Here is a 17,679-nt window from a genome sequence, read left to right as displayed (position 1 = left end):
GACGAAATTATGGGCGGTTCCGATTAAATGAAGTGGCACGTGTAAACACCAGATCGGAATAGATCACGTCACATGGAAACAGTTGACCCGAACTCTTCAACCGGAATAATTTCAGTCGGAATGAAGAAAAAGTCTGCATGTAAACGTGGCTATTGTTGTTCCAGGTGTACTTCGTTATGTAGCTAGTACTCATGTAGCTAACATAATTTAGCCTTCTTAGCTACCTTCCTAGCCGTCAATACCATAAAGGACCAACTGTGATGATTTATACCAATCAAGGACAAGGATAGTTTGTGGCTGATGGTGTACATGTTAGCCTGGTTGTGTGTATGTGGGCATGCTTACGCACACGGGAAGGTTCAGACATCTCAGCCTGGTCACCGCCCTTTTAACCCTCTGTCAGCTTAAGTGAGGATAAAATGAGTTCCAAGTGTTCTAGGACCAATGGATCAATTTTGATAAACAAATGAGTCATTTTGTGGGGTTCATGGAGCTTAAAACCACATATCTACAGTAGGTGTATGGGGAAAGGTCTAATTAGGCCGCAGTGCATCTCATGAGAGACGCCGCAGTTGTAGGGACGGAGTTATGCCTGGCCAGGCTTTCTGGCGGGGCACCATTAATATGCTCCTCTTACTCTCAATAAGAGCATATTTTCATAGATGTAAAAGGGGCTGTAACAGCATAGAATTTAGCACCAGCTTCAAAGGGTCTCCAGTGTGTAATATCCTTTCTTTAGCAGCTCCTAGAGGTCATGGTTACTAAGAGACAGTGGCGCGCGGTACTGCAAGTGTCACCTCCACCAGCGAGGTATTCAAGTGCTGCTGAGCAGATCAGCGGGCATCACTTAAAGTCTACGGCTGAACTGAGCAACTGTCTGAATGTGAGGGCATTTCTAAAAATGCCATGAAGGCTCACTGGTCCCGACCTGAACACGTGGACAGAGAAAAGAAAAAAAGAAAAATTCTTTTTAAAAATGATATTCATTTCCTTACCCTGTGAAATGTGGAACGCTTACTGATGAAGTATTTTCAGCTAAGTTTCATTACTGTGTGGTAACAAAGGGTGTGAAGTTGCAAGGCCACTTTGCCATCACTGGGCTCTGTGAGGCAGAACAGTTTTTACTTCCAACAAAATACAGCTGGTGGTCATTGTTCAGATCTCAAAACTTCCAGATTATGACCTCTAAAATGTTCTTCTTACACATGCAAATGTTTTCAGATAGCTAATAAAGCAGTAATGAGTTTTACTTTCATGCCATCATCAGAGAGTTGAAGGATTTCAAACGGGGCATATCTCATTTTGGAGGGACTTTTGTCTTTTTTCTTTTTTTTTAAAAGGAATTATGTAAGTATGTCTTGGCAGAGATATTCGTGACAGATTTACACAATTGACTTGATAAGGGAGGAAAAACGACGAGACATTTCATCCGGGTTTACTTTGATTTCTGTTGACAACAGCGGCGCTTGGGGCTTTAATTTTTATTTACGTTCTCTTTACAATATATTATACAGAGGCAGAACATGTAGTTAAAGCTCTGGAGTTATCACAAGCATTAAAAGAAATGTAAAAAAAAAATGTAAGAAGCTCCAGTCATTTCAAATAAAGGAATGTTATACTGCAAATACAGTCGATAATACATACAAAGAAAACATTTTAAAAAGGCATTTTTATGCAGTTTGTTTATGTCAGGTGTCTGTGTGGCTTTTTGCTGAAAAAGAAGAAAATACTCTAACTAATCCATTTGACTGGATTGTTAACCAGCGACTAGTGAAACAGATCTACAGTTTTAAAAATTTTAGCACCTCCATTCCAGTTATGAATTTTAAAGGAACATTCAAGTCTACACTATCCACCCTGCATATCAAGCACGCCAATCCATCTTTGGCTCAGGGTTAGGGAAGGAGCACCTTTAGAAGAAAGCTCTGGGGAAAGAACAGGCTCTATCACTGGTGATACATATGGATTTTTGGCAGATAAGTCTCTTCCTGCAAAGCTTTCTCCCACAGCAAGCACCTTCCTCACCCTTTTTTTTCCCTCCCCTGCCATATCGTGCTGAATCTGAGGCTAACCCAACCCTTATCGCCCCCTCGTCTTCTGTCACCACAACCTCGAATTCCCTTTGTGTCAGAAAACAAGCACCAAAGAGACAGACACACAGTACCCTCCATAATGCACAAGGTCAGAAGTATAATGGCATATTCCATTGAATACAATAACATTTCTTCGCAGCCTTGAAAAACGTGTGTTCTCTTAAGCTCTGGATACGCTAGATGACTTTCACAATCCTGAAATATGATGATAAGACTGGGAATTACACTAACTGCCTGGCTTCATCAGATTTTTCATGACAGCTTAAATACTGCCCATCGCAAATTTAACAACTGTGCCAGATTGGGGATAACAGGACTCTAGCTGAAGCCAGCTGCACTCACCGAAACTCTGATGGAAACACTCGTGACAGCAAGAGTTTGCAGAGAAAACAAACATTGGAGGCAAAAGAGCTCGCAGCTGCCACGTGCGCCACCATCTGCATCCAACTAAGTCAGAAAATGCACGTGGAAGGGGGTCAACGTGGCAAGTGTGGACTCCACGGACTGCCGAATGCGTTGGAGACGAGGGATTTCTACACCTTATATTAACGTTACACACCAGAGCTAAGGCTAAGCTACGGAGGCTAAAGCTAGGCAAGCTAGGCTATGTAGGATTACACTCGGTGCAACAGGTATGGTGGAGATAATAAAGACACAGGCGATATAACTGACTTTTGACGATACGCATTTGTAGTTGGGTTGGTCACAAACATACATGAATCGACTGCAGATAGTTCAAGTACTAATTCAAGTGTGTACCCCTAAGACTCGTCCTGTGCCAACCTGCCGTGCCGACTGGCCCAAACGAGTGCAGATGAGGACAAATCTGCCGCAGTTGTGAATCCCTGTGTGAAAATCGTCTAGTGTATTTCCAGCTTTACATGTAAAGTCAAAGAAAACATTATTCTGCTTTACTTAGGGTGACACTGTAACACTCTTTAACTAGACACACATATACATACAACGTAAAGCGTCCGGAAGAGAGCTAGCTAGATTATATGTTTCTGTTTGGCGTCTCAAGTGAGAGCAAAAGGCGGATTCCAGTTCACGTGTTTTCTTCCTTTGCCGGTAGGGGGGCGGCAGAGGAGAGCGTTTTGGCGTTTGAGCCAGCAGAAACCAGGGGGTCAAAAGAAGGAGAGTGGGCTGTCATGGGACATGCCTTTTGGGAGGGGGCATTTGAAGGGCAAGCTGGAGGGGCGTTTAATGATCATTGGGCAAGACAGTAGGGAGGGGAGAGCGATGTCCGTCACTGAGTTTGAAGAAGAGCACAAGGAGGATGAGGAGAGACCATAAAGAGAGGAGAGGAGCAGAGCTGTAGGCCTGGCAGTCAGATAAGGAGAGGCTTAAAGAGTGGAGTGGATTGTGTATAGGCCTTTTCTGTGGGGGAATAATGCAGTGCAGAGTCGCTAGACGACAGGAAGAGGAAGAGATAAAGGAAGCCAAAGACGTGAGGACATAGAAAATGAAACAGGAAAGAGATGATTCCCAAGATGGGAGAAGGGCTGGGGAGTGAAAAGAGCAATGAAAACAGTAGAGGAGGGAAGGAGATGTCGGGATAGATATTTCTTTACTAGCACGCACTAAAATAATTAGCCCTGGGTTGGCGAGGAGAAACGTGCCAGCGGATTAAGTAGACCTAAAATAACTCTGAGAGCACAGACATTGCACCTCTTCCTGGTAAGCTCTTTTGTCAGACTCCTGAGAGTGTCCGCCAGCCCCCCAGGCCGTGACATCATTCCAGGTTGTCAGTCGCCGGCCCTCGAGTCAACAGCGGACAGCCTCATGCACTCAATCAGTGCAGCCGGCACCCCCCCACCAACCCTGCTCGCCTGTTGGCTGAAAAATGTGCAGCTGTTACAGTAAGCCCATACGCTCTTATAGGGACAGAAATAGCCCCCTTTAGCCAGGGCAGGGACACGGCGACAACCTCCATTAGCTCAAATGTGAGAGGATTGAATCACCCCAAGCTCGAGGGCTTGAACCTCTATCTACGCCGGCTAAGAGCAGGAATCATATTTCTCTCCCACTAGCCCTCTCCTCTCCTTCTCTGTCGCGCTTTTTTCTCTAACTGAAGTCCAGAGTGCACTCACATCTCTGCTCCGTGGGTGTGATTGAATCGTAAACATTAAGGGGGAAGATTCAGTAGACGCTAAACCCAGAGGGATGTCTTTTGGGGTCCTCTTAAGGGAGTTATGTGTGTAGTTTGGCCTTAAACAGTTTTACAGTTTGCCAAATGAGTGCATAGAGGGTCTCTGATGAGGCATTGTAAAAATTATTGTTGCCACTGATATAGTGGGACTATTCTTACAGCCAGCGCTGTCTTGAAAGAGTAGAGATAATGGGAAATAATGGGGGTTGCATCAGGCTGGGCAGAAAAGGAGGGAGCAGACTAGAGGAGTGGAGGCAGTCATGGAGAAGTCAGACCTTTATCTACAGGAGAAAGAAAAGGAGGAAAAGAGGGCAGGGAGGAAGAGAGAGAGAGAGGATAGAGCAGTTAGCATATAAATCACTTCTGTAATTTGAATGAACAAGAAAGTCAGGAAATTCACAGTGAAAGAATAGGAGAGGAAAAGCAAGAAGAGTGCAAGAGAGAAAGTTTGACACGTCGCTTCTGAAAAAAAAAAAAAAGCAAATTGGCTTGGCCCCACAGCTGGGGATTCGTGATGCGTATCGGGCGCACTTGGAGAAAGCTTTCTCAGCGGCTAGGATCACAATGAAAGGAACCAGAGAGGCAAAACTAGGGAGCTGCTTTTGAGATTTTGTTATCAAACCACGCCGTCTTAGGGTGTCGCTTCAAATGGCATATCTTACGGCCTGACACAAACACTCAGGCTAAGAGATTATCACATAACGGAGCATCTCAGATCTCGGCCCATATATCTGCGTCTGACAAGAGCAGATGTTATTTGACTCATTTATCCCAGTTGTGGTGAATGTTTGTGATTTAACTCTGCTGATGTCCCCTCAGTAGACGACTACCCCCCGCCTCCCCCTGTTATTTGAAGGTGAGCTTGTTGGCGATTTGGGAAAAGAGGCCAGGCGGCTTGGACTTCCCCGACCCTTTCTCACCGCCGGGCCCCTCCTCCCCATTCTTTCGGGTCAGCTCCAGTTCGATGGTCATCAGCACCCGACCAGCAGCCTCCTCCATGCCTCCCCCTACCCCCTCTGCCTTTCTGACTACAGTTCGCTGCTGCTGCTTGGGCTGGACCTTCGCCATCACCTGGCGCATGGGCTGGAGCAGTCGGCCGGTGAGCCCGCCCCAGCCCCTCCCCGTATCCTATTTCTTATCCTTGCGGGACTCCTGCTTCTTCTTTTCCGAGGCAGCCGCCTTCACTTTGGATGAGTCGGCGGGAGGTGTGGCGCCCTGTGGGGGAGCAGGGAGATGGGGTCGGGGGGAGAACAGGGGAGGAGAGTCACTTCAGGAGGAAAGGAGTGAGAGGGAGAGAGGTTAGAGGTGAGAGAATGAGAGATGGGGTTAGCAGGACAGGTGGAGCTGTGTGAAGGTGGGAGAAAATCACATTTAAAGGGGAGGAGAGAGACAAAAACGAGAGACAGAGAGGGGCCAGGAGGTAGAGAAACAGTCCTTTTAGGGGAGGGGGTAGCAAGTAAGGGGAGGCGGTGTCCAGAGCTGTAAGGGGGTGACAAAACAGGTAACCATGCGTTAGGATGGGACAGTGACAGGTAGGTTCCAAACACCTGTGACAACTGAGTGACAATTGATCAATTACACACACACACACACACACACACACACACACACACACACACACACACACACACAGCGCACTGGGATTCAAATTGTAAAAAATTTGCAGGGGAAAATAAATATTTCTTGCCCATAAATGATTTTAAAAAATTATGTGAATTTGTGCAGATGAGAATAAACAAATCTACAATAAATAATTTGAGGTTTCCCTGGATTTCAATGCTGCGTTAGAGGATGCAACGCAGTTACAGTAACTGACTCGTTCTAAACCACAGCAAAATAAGAGCTGGGTCATTTCTTTGAATGATTATTTATTTGAAGCCAAGTTGATTTTACTCGTTCTTTTTTCTTCTTCTTCTAATTTTCTGCCACCATAATGATTTGTTTTTAAAATTTACTGAACAAATTGGTGTCTGGAGCTCATGGAGACATTTTCCCCTCCTTCTTTGTGACTCCAGAATGCAGAAAGAACCAGCGACAGATATTTCACTCAAAACCTATGGCGACTGACAGCGAACAACAGCTACAGCAACAAAACTGCCCAAAAATGACCACTGACACATTTTCCAGTATTACTTCCACCGTTGTTGCTCAGTAATCCACTTTGAACGAAGTCAAACACTTCCTGTCCTGCATTTGTTCACGGTAGCCATTTCAGTAACAAACACTGAACCAGAGGGGTAACAATTTTGTTTTGTTTTTTAGCTCAAATCAAATTGCTAGCAGATTACTGAGCGTGTGGCTATTTAAAGAATATTTGTATTATACTGGATGATACACTTGAGTGTTTTTGGATAGTTTTGCTGTTGTACGCTATCAGTCACCATTAGCTCCAAGCTAAAGCTAAGTGGCTGGCTCTTCCTGCATTCTGTCGTCACAAAGACGTTACGCAGGAGGGGGAAACGTCTTCGTGAGCTCAAGATGCATATTCGTGAGTACTTGAAAGGCAAAAAACCCTTTTTGGTTGAAGTATCACTTCAAAGTTTCCACAGAAAGGAACAATTTGACAAATACAAGCGCTGTTGTTTTCTTAACTTTAACAAATAAGTGGGAGCAGTGACACAGCGCTAGCTTAAAATGAAATATTTGTTTACAAAGCAACCAGTGGAACTACTCGAAAGTCATTCATGTGCAAGGGAAGAAATAAATCTTTGTAGATGTTCTGACATTTCTGCTGCGGTCAGACCTGTTTGACCAGACATTTATTAAAAAGGCCAAAGTCAGCTTCAATAATTCACCCATCTGGTGCTTTTATAACTCATCCACTCACTCCCACTCACATTGTTTGAGCAGCGTCAATAAACATACATATAATGTACAAATATACATAAGGAAGAGGAGGAAGGAGGGAATGGAGTGAGGTTTCACTTCAGCATGATAAATCAATCAGGAAGAAATGGACAGAGTGGAGATAAAGGTCAAGGTAACTTGACTTTTTAATGGCTAGCTGAGAGTTAACCTATTGAAAAGTGTAACTAGAATGCTCTGATGGAGCCTAATGGAACTTCCCTTATATATTATGTTCACAGCACTTAAAGAGCACAGGTTAAACGTGGCTGCTACATTTGCAATGGGTGAAAGGAGTGAGGAGCAAGTATGCCGGACCGAAATGTAGAGACTAAAATACTTCTGCTTGGACAAGAATGGACAGCACATTAGAGACCGCATCCTTCTGCTCACTGGAGCTTTGACTAAAACTCTTTTCAACCAAGAGCGAAGTAAAGAGGTTCACGTCATCTGTGTTTCGACTGCGGTCAAAAGACCCGTAGGGATTAGGCAAATTAGTCAGCTGACGTATGAAAAAGCTCTAATTCCCACTGGATATCGTGTTCAACATTAAAAGCTTGGAAGGCCTGAAGCAAAGATTTCTTGTTTTTCTGCCAGATGACAAACGCTTTAAATCTGAGGCAATGGCTGTCGACTGGAACCAGTGGATTGTCCACTTGGAGCACAAGGCCTTGCCCCTCGTGGAGGGGTTCCAGTATCTCAGGGGCTTGTGCTCGACAGAGGGAACTATAGAGGCTGGAGAATCGGAGCAGTTTCACTCTTGTTTTTTTCCTGCACTGTTGTGACGAATACTGAGCTGAGCCAGGACACAAAGCTCTCAATCTGCCGGTCCGTCTTCGTCCCGACTCTCACCTACGGTCCAAGCAAACAAAATCCCAGACACAAGCACCCAAAATGGGTTTCCTCAGAAGGGTGTCGGGCGTCTCCCTTAGGGACAAAGTGAGGAGATCATTCATCCGTGAGGGACTTGGAGAAGAGCAGCTGCTTGTTTGCCTTCACCGGAGCCAGTCGAGGTGGGTCAGACATCTGGTAAGGACGCTAGTCCAGTCTGGTTCTCTAGGCCTCTCCAGGGAGGAGGATGGGACCAGGTGGAGGGGCTACATCTCAAAGCTGGCCTGGGACGCTCCAGACAGAGCTGGTTGAACCAGCCAGGGAGAGAACAGTGTCGCGGCCTGTGCTAGAACCGCCACCTCCATGATCGGAGTTGGGCCGAGTGGTTCAGACGTACTTACGGATGCGTGGTGGGCCGTATCTGTAGCATAGCAACAATAGCTTTCCAGACTTTCTTAGGCGTGGTAGTTGAGATAAAATGTGGTTAGTAATGAACCAACCAGAACGAGTGGAAAAAGACCCAGCATCATTCGCTCCTGCGACTTCAGTCCTACCTCTCAATGTGGGACTTTGATTTGAGAGTAAAATAACGTTCTCAGAACTAAATTTAGACCCTGGATGCTGCGGTCGGAATAAAGGTCAAAGGTTCCGAGGTGAAGTTCTTGTGGTCTAAAAGGGGCTCAGCACCACTCTGCTGATTGAATTAGAAACAGTGCCATCTTTAATTAGGTTCCCTACAGAAGCAGCACAGCGTTTGAGGTGTGCATTACGCCTGACATCCGGGCAGACGGTGCAGTTGTGCAGCTCCATCTGGTGTCATTACCTTTGATGATGATACTTACATTCTCTCATACATCCCTGCATTGCTTACCATCTCACGAAGGGCTGCTTGTATGCTGCAAAGTATTGCAGAGCTGTGACGACAAGAGCTGCCTCGTCGTTTGCCTCAGTAGGATGCAGAACCACCCTCGTTACAGGGGCTGCACGCCATTCAAAGGAAATGTGGCAAAATAGTGGGGAGGTAGATAGGTAGGAAAGTGGCTGCGTCCCCTGCTGCATACTAAACAGTTGAAGGGGGAGATTGAGAGGTAGATGAAGAGGGAGAGGTAGTGATTTTCTGTCCAGAACCGATCAGAACCCAGAGGACCTGAGAAAGGAGAGGAGAGAAACTGGGAAGAGAGTGAGGAGGATGAGGAGGGGGGAATTACAGACAGATGTTTCTCATGGTCAGCGAGAGGCGAGGATGGAGGGGATGCAAGTGAAGGGAGAGAGACAAGGGATGGAGGGAGATTGAGGGAGGGAGGGAAGTGGGAGGGGGGCAAGGGCAATTGGGGTATGGACAGAAGAATGGGTTTGTGTGCGTGTTTGAGCTCAGATCGATACAGAGTGCACTCAATTATCATTCCAGTACAGTGTGTGTGTGTATGTGTGTTCAATCCTGCAAGCTCTCCACTGTGTGTGGCTGCAGGGTAAACTCTTCTCCCACAACTCCACCTAATGGGGAGTAGCACACACCACGGGGTTCCTCTCTCCTTCTCTCTCTCCATCTTTGGAGATTTGCAGTGCAAGCCCAGCAAACAGAGTAACGAAGATGGCGAGGCTGATAAAAAATTGTGTCGTGTCAGCAGAGGCTCCTAATAAGTGGCTATTTTATCAAACAGCCACTTATGAGCACACTCCACAATCCCGAGGGTCCGGTGTGTTTGTAGCTACAAAAGAGGATGCATCTCTGCGCAAAAAGAAATAAATATAAGGGATTTTTGTCAAAATCTTTTTTTCTTCTGAGGCAAGACTTGCAGGAGAGGAGCCGTGACAGGCGTTGTCAAATATTTCAGTGTCCTTTTGGCGGCCAGTTACTTATTCATACATGCACTGTCACCCCCCCCCCCCCACACACACACACACACACACACACACCCCGCCACAGGCACTTGAGAGCAACTGACTACAGTTCAAGAGTAACCTGACAATCATGTGGCAGTAAAAAAGAGGAGAAGGGGGGGAGGCAGTCCAAGAGAGTTGGAGGTAGCAGGGAGAGCTGGCCCACATTGGCGTCCCCCCTCTGGGTTTCTGCCACAGGGCCAAGATTTCACCACCGCCGCTTCCTCATCTTCACACTAGCAGACACCTGCAGCTAAATGACTCCCTCCCACAATAATAGCTTTGATCTTCCACCTCAGATACCTCCACACGGCTCTCATTTCAAAGCTGATTTTTGATTTAGGAAAACGCCTTGAACTCAAATCCCTTCCACTATCAGTATGCGAGGCATACAGTCGATTACGACGCGCCCCTGCAACTATCCACCCCTACATTACCACAAAGTAATCAAACAGAACTTGCCTGGTGTCTTGTATTCACAAAAGATTACAAGCCACCAAACTGTCTGATTAATCCACCACTTGAGGCTATCAAGCTCCTGTCAGGAAAAGAAGGGAGAAATACCCCGAATCCTTGGCGTGCTGCAATGTAAAACCCCTGATAAAAGTCCGGACCATAATAGGCCCAGTGATTTTCATTTGACTCCCAGTGAGAAAAATCAGCAGCTCCCGTCTGTTTCCCCGCTGCGAGCAAATCACAGTCCTATTCAATACAGAAACATTGCGCTGACCTGGGCTTGGTTTGATTTTTGCCCTGTGGCTGGTTATTTGCGTCATGCTGTTTAGCCCCCTTGAGGGAAGTGAAGGAGGAGTGGGTACCGCGAGGGGGGAGAGGAGGGACGCGCAGGCTTTAAAGCACCTTGAATGCTGAGACGGCACTAGCATTTTTACAGCGTGAACACTGTTATTAGGGTTTGCTGGGCAGAATTTGAATGACATGTTATTTTTTTGTTGTTGTTGTGAGGAGGAGACGGCTCAGCTTGGACGGGCATTGGGGGAATGCGATTATGAAACTGTGCCGTTATGCACTGTCATGTTGGATGTGTGCTATTGTGTAGCTGCACTGCAGCTGAATGGATGAATATTCTGTCTGACACCACGTTATTCTGGGCCCCACAGATATTCACTGAATGCTACTGTAATGTCTCCAAAATGCCGTCATTTGTCTATTCATCGCCCGACAGCAAACCAAGCTGTTGCTTGTGACTGGATGTGTGCATGTGACTGAGTGAGAGTGAGAAGAGGAGGCAGAGGAGGAAGTGGAGGGGATAACTGGGGGGAGGAGGAGAGGAGGGAACTTGCCTGTCTCTGCTGTGATCCCTCTTTCTTTTTCTTGCCATGTTTGCTGGAGGGGACAAAAGAAAGACAATGTCAGAATGTCAAATCTATCTCTCCCTCCAGTGGTCACAGGGCAGCATTGCCTGGCAGCCATTTATAAAGAACATCAGCTTAATCTACTGGCGCTGTCTCAACCAGCGCCCCGGGTTCAAAGTGCGTTAATATCTCACAAGCTGGGATGGGAAGAAGCAAGATGATGGATCCATCATCTTCAAGATCCAGCAGAATTTCCTCCCTGAAACCTAGGCCTCGACACTTTTCATCATCTCATCTGAATGAGAGATCATTATTTGCCAGCAGACTAACTTTGAATCGAAACCCCGCACACCGAACTGAAATGAATTCGTCTCACAGCAGCTACGCCAACTTGGCCACGCAGGTGTCAGTGCCAGGGATGGGCTCGGGCTTCAGCTCCAGCCCCTGGCACAGACAGGCCTGGCAGAGCGCCGCCGTCCACAGGCCAGAAACTGACCTGACATTGAGGCTGAAGACGCGGCGCGCCACCAGGAACCTCATCAGGTAGTAGATAACCACGATGAGCACCAGCAGGCCGAGCACCACTCCGATGATGGATCCTGTGATCACGCCAGCCTGGATTGGAACTGCAGGTGACGGAGAGGAAATAGAAGAAGAGAAGAGGTGTTAGGATGTAGAGAAGACAGCTTTACAAAGACTTGACAGTAGATGACAGAGGGAGCGTTGCACTGATGCCTCAAGCAGAATCAGAAATTAGATGTGAAGAAAAAAGTGTTGCCTATGAAAGGAGGAACAACACTGGAAGGAGAGGGAGTGAGTGATGGCAGCAGGCTAGAAAAGGAGAGTGAAGGTAAAATCAAGGTTGAGATAAAGTCGAGGGATGGAGGGATGAGACGGTTGAAGATGAAGGAAGAGGAAGAAGGAAGAAGGAAGAAGGGGGGATGATCGCAATCTCCAACAGAAAAAGAGATAAAATTGTAATTGATTTCATTTAACAGGAGGTGTGGGGAATCCTAACGAGGCCGTGTGACAACTCAGACAGTTCCTGCTGTATTCTAATACGCTGCAAATGGAGATTAATCTCAGAGTTGGGGATGATTATAACAACAATCGAGAACAGTTGGGCTGCTGACGGGAGGAATTCACCAAAAGCTGCCATATGGGCATCTAATGAGCAGACGCGTGTAAGACGAGGCAGGCCGGGTACTTGATTTTACTGAGGAACCGTCACAGGGCTCAGTGACATCTCACCCTTCTCAAAGACCAGCAGGCGGACGCTGGAGGGACGTCCCACTATGTCAGGGGGGTTCTTGGCGTCGCAGGTGAAGGTGCCATTGTCGCTGAAGTCCAGGTTCTTAAGCAGGATGGAGCCGTCACGTCGGCCAGGGTTGCCCACGAACTCCAGTCGGTCCCTGAACGGACCCTTGTTGTCCACGTAAGGGACCCCGCCGGTGTAGTGGAAGATCTGCCGGGACGGAGAGAACCGTTGACACCTGAGCATAACTCCTAAATCTGACTTGAAAACAGGAAGTATCATCTGTGCTGGAAATTAAAAGAAACTGTGAAAAGAAGAATTACAAAAAAGAGAGAATAAATACAGGAAACAATTCAATGAAGTAAAAGAAAAAGTTCTAACAGGAAAAGATTTACTCCCGGAAACTTTTCTGTGTGCGCGAGTTGTTTTCTTGCAATAAAGTAACTTTTGGCCACTTGGGGGCATCAGAAATTAACAAAATTATAAAGTAAACATCGCATTTACATGCAATTTTCAGCTTTGGTCTCCAAAGGGAGATATCTCTCTCTTTAACTGCTAAATGTTGGACGACATTCAGCGCCTAAGCGCCGCATGGGTTTGCTGCTGGAAGAGTTTTTACGCCGCTTGTGAAAACTTAATTCTGAGCCTAAATGACCTTGACAGCGCTGGATATTATTTTTCTGTTTTAGAGGCCTTCTCTCAGCGGCTTAGTCACCTTCTGAATGTCCCGATGAAGGAAACTGTGCAAGGACACTGGTAGTCGTCTTGTGTTGATGTGATTGCGTGGTTAAATCAATAAAGTCATGCCTTCAAGACCTCATGTGACATCCACGTCATTTTTGTTTATTGATTTTTTTAAACTAAGCAAAAAGAGGCATTTTACATGGAGGCTTTTCTTATTTTCTAGGTTTTTAAGACACGCTTTCCCGACTGCAGAGGCGGAGAAGTAAAGATTCTTGGTTATGTTGACAATCCTCTCAAGGTTTTTGGAGCACCGGGAGTTCCCACCGGTCTCTGTGGACGTTTTAGTTCGAAGTGTGTTGAAACTTCCAGAAGGCCGATCACAGGCGGCGACCTGGCAATCTGCCCCAACTACTCCTCTTATCAAAGTCATGTATCTGGAATCGTCTGTCTTTAGTCAAACTGCCTAAATACCAGGATGATAATCTCCTCTTTGACTATGAAACAGATTCACATCCTCGCTGTTTGTCTTTTCAACTTCTCCCCCTCAGTCGCTTCAGCTTGGCGGCGAGCCTGTGGTGTGCAGTAGGTTTTTAGAGCTTTTTGTTTAGACCAGCTTCACGCCGCAGCCAAGAGAACGCAACGAGGTCGGTGGGAGTGAATTTAAACAGTTACCTTGTGGACTGGACACAGGGACGTAAAGCATGGAGTCACACACACTCATCACAGCTGGTGAAATATTTTGATTTAAACACATTTTTATCCAGATTCCAAACAAATTTTACATTTCTGAGTGGCCGCTTGTGTTTAAAGGTAATTTAATATTTCTTACATTTTTGGAGAAAATACTTTTGCAGAACAACATGCAAAAACAGCCAAACTGTGAGTGCCACCACATTTTCAACTCAGCCTCTGAATCGTTGATTGGTGGTGCATCTTTGATACGCTGAGGGGTAAAGGAGAGGGGCGGGGGGGGGGGGATGCCCCAGACGCCGCAAGTTCAACGTCTAACATTCATTAAATGAGCGGTTTAAAGTCTCAGTGTCAGAGAAGATGAGACGCAAACAGATTTGTTGCTTTTCATTTGATACCAACAATCCCAAAATCTCAGAGAACAAATGCACCGTGAAAAGAGATAGATGTATGAAACTGTAAATTCATCCAGGCAGGCAGAGAAATGAGCGACAGAAGATAAGAGGGAAAAAAGAGCAGAGAAGTCAAGTTTCAAAGTGAGGGCACTGCAGGAGACGGATGAAGGCGGACGAAGAGAGGGGAGGAGATAATGAGAGAGGAGGGGAGGGACAAAGGAGGCAGCGCTGGGGAGGAGGAGATTAAGGGGGGTGGACAGAGGGAGGCGCCGTCAGGACGGCCAGATAGAGAGATTAGAGAGATGGGAGGATGATAAGGGCAGCGAGAGTGAAATTAAAGAGCAGGAGACAGGTGGGGCTGCAAGACCAGTGGGAAGATTAAGAAAGTTTCCTGCTTCTAGTCCCCACACGCGTGCAGGAACAAGCGTGTGCATTGCAGCATGTTTTAATATTCACACGCTACTGTATTTGTCAGATTAAAGCAGTGATTTGCATGCATCCTGCTCCCTGAGAGTGCTCTACAAATTACTTGGAATTCATGAATTTGTTCATCTTGCAGATAAAATTATCAGCCATGTTTATTGCGGCTGACATTTAAGATGCACACGCGGGCCCGGAGTGATCCCGAAGCGACCAGATAACGCTTGATTCTCTCGAGTTTGAAGGACTTTTATTTCTAGAATTGATGCTGTGTGACATCAGTAAACCATGCACTCCTCCAACTTCATTTTCTTTTCCTCTCGATGCCTGCTGGAGGCGGAGATGATGAAAACAAAAACCTCTTTTTTTTTTGGCAGTAGCCATTGTGGGTCGAGATTTCTGTTGCTGGAGAAGACATTTTTCCTATTTAAATATTCATTTCGAGCTTCTCGAGTGTGGAAAAAAAAATCACTTCAAGTGGGAACACACACCATCACAATTTAATTTAAGTCAATAAGGAGAAAAGAAGATTGCTGTAGCCGCACTTAAGTGATACACCCATCATTTGTTTCCATTACAGTCTTGTCAAGAGCAGCTTTAGAGTTAAAAATGTGGAATTGTTTTGCTTGATGACGGGGATCAGGTGCTATTACACGTCTAGTGTGTGTGTGTATGTGTGTGTGTGTGTGTGTGTGCTTTATCATATTACAGAGATGCTGTCCCGGGAGCCGTCAGGCCTGTACGTCCAGGAGAAGGTGACATCTTCTGAAGTCCAGCGCCAGGAGAAGAAAGAACAGGAGAGCCGAATGTCGGAGCCCACCAGGGCGTGGCGCTCCCAGCCGGTGTAGATGACTATGGCCTGGGACGGCTCGGGCACTGAGACACACACACATCAACGTATGACTGACACACACATCAACGTATGACTGACACACACATCAACGTATGACTGACACACACATCAACACACCCCAAAATCCCTGATGTGATGGTGCTTTTGGCACGGTCGCCTCTCACTGAAGGAAGCAAAAGGCTGACTTCAACATGATCACACAACCAACATCGGTTCAGACATGAGAAGTAAACAGAAGTCACTGTTCAAATGTATGAAAGTAAAATGAAGGACAAACTGCTGCTTTGATTCGACTGAAACGCCTGTCAAATTAAATCAGTAAGAACAGGTCTTAATTAAACCACACGCACTCCCGTACTGGAGCTGGTTTTCACAACCTTAGCAAAAATTTGGGACTTTTCTAGGCTTGGAAATTGATATTTTTAAATTCCTTGAATTTCCCAGGACTTTCAATGACCGTACCAATCCTGAATCAGGGGTCAGTGTCAGTTCAACAACACCAGCAAAGTCAGGACGCCCACTCAGGAACCCGGCAGCACCACAAGCTGGCACAGTGCAGCCACTTCATGTTCGCCTGTGGGGAAACGATGCGTCTTCCAAACCTTGAATCGATCAGATTCAGCCCAAACACGTGCAGGTGCAGCTAAACATCAGCTCACCTGCACAATCAGAGGCGCCAGCAATCGATTCAGACCTGCTCTTGGTAAATATTTGGATTATTCCTGACTGTCTCTGAAAGTCAAAGGGGAACATAATTTAACTCCATTAACATGGATTATGTTGGCTTAATTGTGCTCACTGTTTATGCTTGAATGATAATTAATGATTGATGTTATTTAGTTTTGGCTGCAAAATCAATATTTCACTTCCCTAGAAATTGCTCTCTGTATCTGAAGCAACCGAACCCCAGGAAGCTGCACACGCTGCTCTAAAACAGGCTTTTTGTGTTGTTCAGTTCCACTTCAAACACGAGAACAGGCCACTGTTGGTCGCAGCGCCCTCCCCGTGACATCATCACTAATGCCCCCATGTGCTGCGGAGCTTTCGGCCTATTTTACCACCCAAAGTTCACATCTTTCACGGCGAGTGTCCTTCGCCGGGCGTCGTTGGCGCAGCCAGCCAAAACTTGTCGACGAAATTGACATTTTTAATTAAAAACCTGACAAAACAGAAAATATCTGAGAGGAGAGCGAGAGGCTCGGGAGCGAACAAAGATAAGAGACTTAGAGAGGAGCCCAGACGGACGGCGCTGCCGTGGCACACCTGGTGGTGAACTGCAGGAGTTCTAATAGCACGATTTGATGAAATCAATACAGCAAATAAGATTTCAATTAAAGTAGGCTGGAGTGAGGTATTTGCAGTAAAAGATCAATTAATTCCTGACAAAGCCAATTGACCTCTTCTCTTATCAACTCCATCCGTTCCAGGTGAGCCTGAAGACAAAACAACTCCTCATCATTTCCTCATTTAACCTTTAACCTCACAACACTGCAAAGATTTATTCACTTCAAACACACCCAGGATTTCTTTGAGACTTCATCTGAATAAAGCTTAATAAAGTTCAAACATTTATTCTTTCTTCTTCTTCTTTTTTTTTTTACCTATTCCCAGGAGGAGAACCGACGCCATCGCCAAAAACGTCAGCATGGTTTCTGGCTTCGAGGGAGCTCCAAAGAGATGACGATGATGATGATGATGAGCAGACCTGACAGGAGTCTGTCGAGGAAGAGTCCCACTCTGCTGGGAGATACGAGTGGAAGGAGGAGAGGAGGAAAAAAAGAGTGAAGGGGAGCAGAGCTGGAGGACAGAGGGCTTCAAAACAGGACAACAACAGAAAACCCACTGTCCCCTAGTTTATACTCAACCACACCCCTTGTCCCGGCCCGGCCCGGCCCATTCCCCCCTCGCCACGCACTCCTCCCCATCCTCACTCCTCCTGCCATTTCGCCGCTCACTGAAACAAATGACACACATTTAACTTCTGAAGTGGAAGGAAACCAGACACCTGCGCTGTCCCCTAACTGGTTAATTAAGAGCATGAACAGCAGTCATTTGCTGAAGCTGGGAGGAATTGGCAAACTGCAGCATGATGAATGAAAAGTGTGGGATCGCACCCTTGCCGCGCCGCCGCCAAGCTAGACAAAATGCTAATCACCCCTTGGCGTGTAGGCGCAGGAGCCGGCGTGTGACAGGATGCATGACTATCGCCTCCCTATGATGGCGGCTCATATGTCCTCTTACAGGCTGGAAGGTGGGAGGTGATGTTTACAA

At 46.4% G+C, this 17,679-nt stretch overlaps 1 protein-coding gene across 2 annotated transcripts; it reads right to left on the bottom strand.

The window, feature by feature from the left end:
- Positions 1 to 1,462: 1,462 nt before the first annotated feature.
- mpz (myelin protein zero) lies at positions 1,463 to 17,248 on the bottom strand. 2 transcript variants are annotated; one of them, XM_086204565.1, is made up of 7 exons: positions 17,010 to 17,248; positions 15,265 to 15,431; positions 12,363 to 12,576; positions 11,608 to 11,737; positions 11,100 to 11,142; positions 5,314 to 5,457; positions 1,463 to 4,523 (listed from the first exon to the last, which is right to left on the bottom strand). In XM_086204565.1, the coding sequence occupies exons 1-6, from the start codon at positions 17,053 to 17,055 to the stop codon at positions 5,371 to 5,373; spliced, it is 687 nt and encodes a 228-aa protein (XP_086060691.1). In that variant the 5' UTR covers positions 17,056 to 17,248; the 3' UTR covers positions 1,463 to 4,523; positions 5,314 to 5,370. The 2 variants fall into 2 exon arrangements, with proteins under 2 accessions (XP_086060691.1, XP_086060692.1); XM_086204566.1 differs by lacking the exon at positions 5,314 to 5,457 and having other exon boundaries at positions 17,010 to 17,247.
- Positions 17,249 to 17,679: the final 431 nt, after the last annotated feature.

This window comes from Aulostomus chinensis, chromosome 5 (assembly GCF_037954235.1).
Source record: "Aulostomus chinensis isolate RoL2024-O1b breed Wild chromosome 5, RoL_Achi_v1.0, whole genome shotgun sequence".
In the NCBI taxonomy this organism is placed as follows: domain Eukaryota; kingdom Metazoa; phylum Chordata; class Actinopteri; order Syngnathiformes; family Aulostomidae; genus Aulostomus; species Aulostomus chinensis.
This window is presented reverse-complemented; position numbering and strand designations above follow the sequence as displayed.

Coding starts and splice junctions, on each gene's coding strand:
- mpz (XM_086204565.1), bottom strand. CDS start 17,055: ATGCTGACGTTTTTGGCGATGGCGTCGGTTCTCCTCCTGGGAATAG. Junction 15,432..17,009: donor GGTTCTCCTCCTGGGAATAG/GTAAAAAAAAAA, acceptor TGTGTGTCTCAG/TGCCCGAGCCGTCCCAGGCC. Junction 11,738..12,362: donor CCTGCTGGTCTTTGAGAAGG/GTGAGATGTCAC, acceptor CGTCACCTGCAG/TTCCAATCCAGGCTGGCGTG.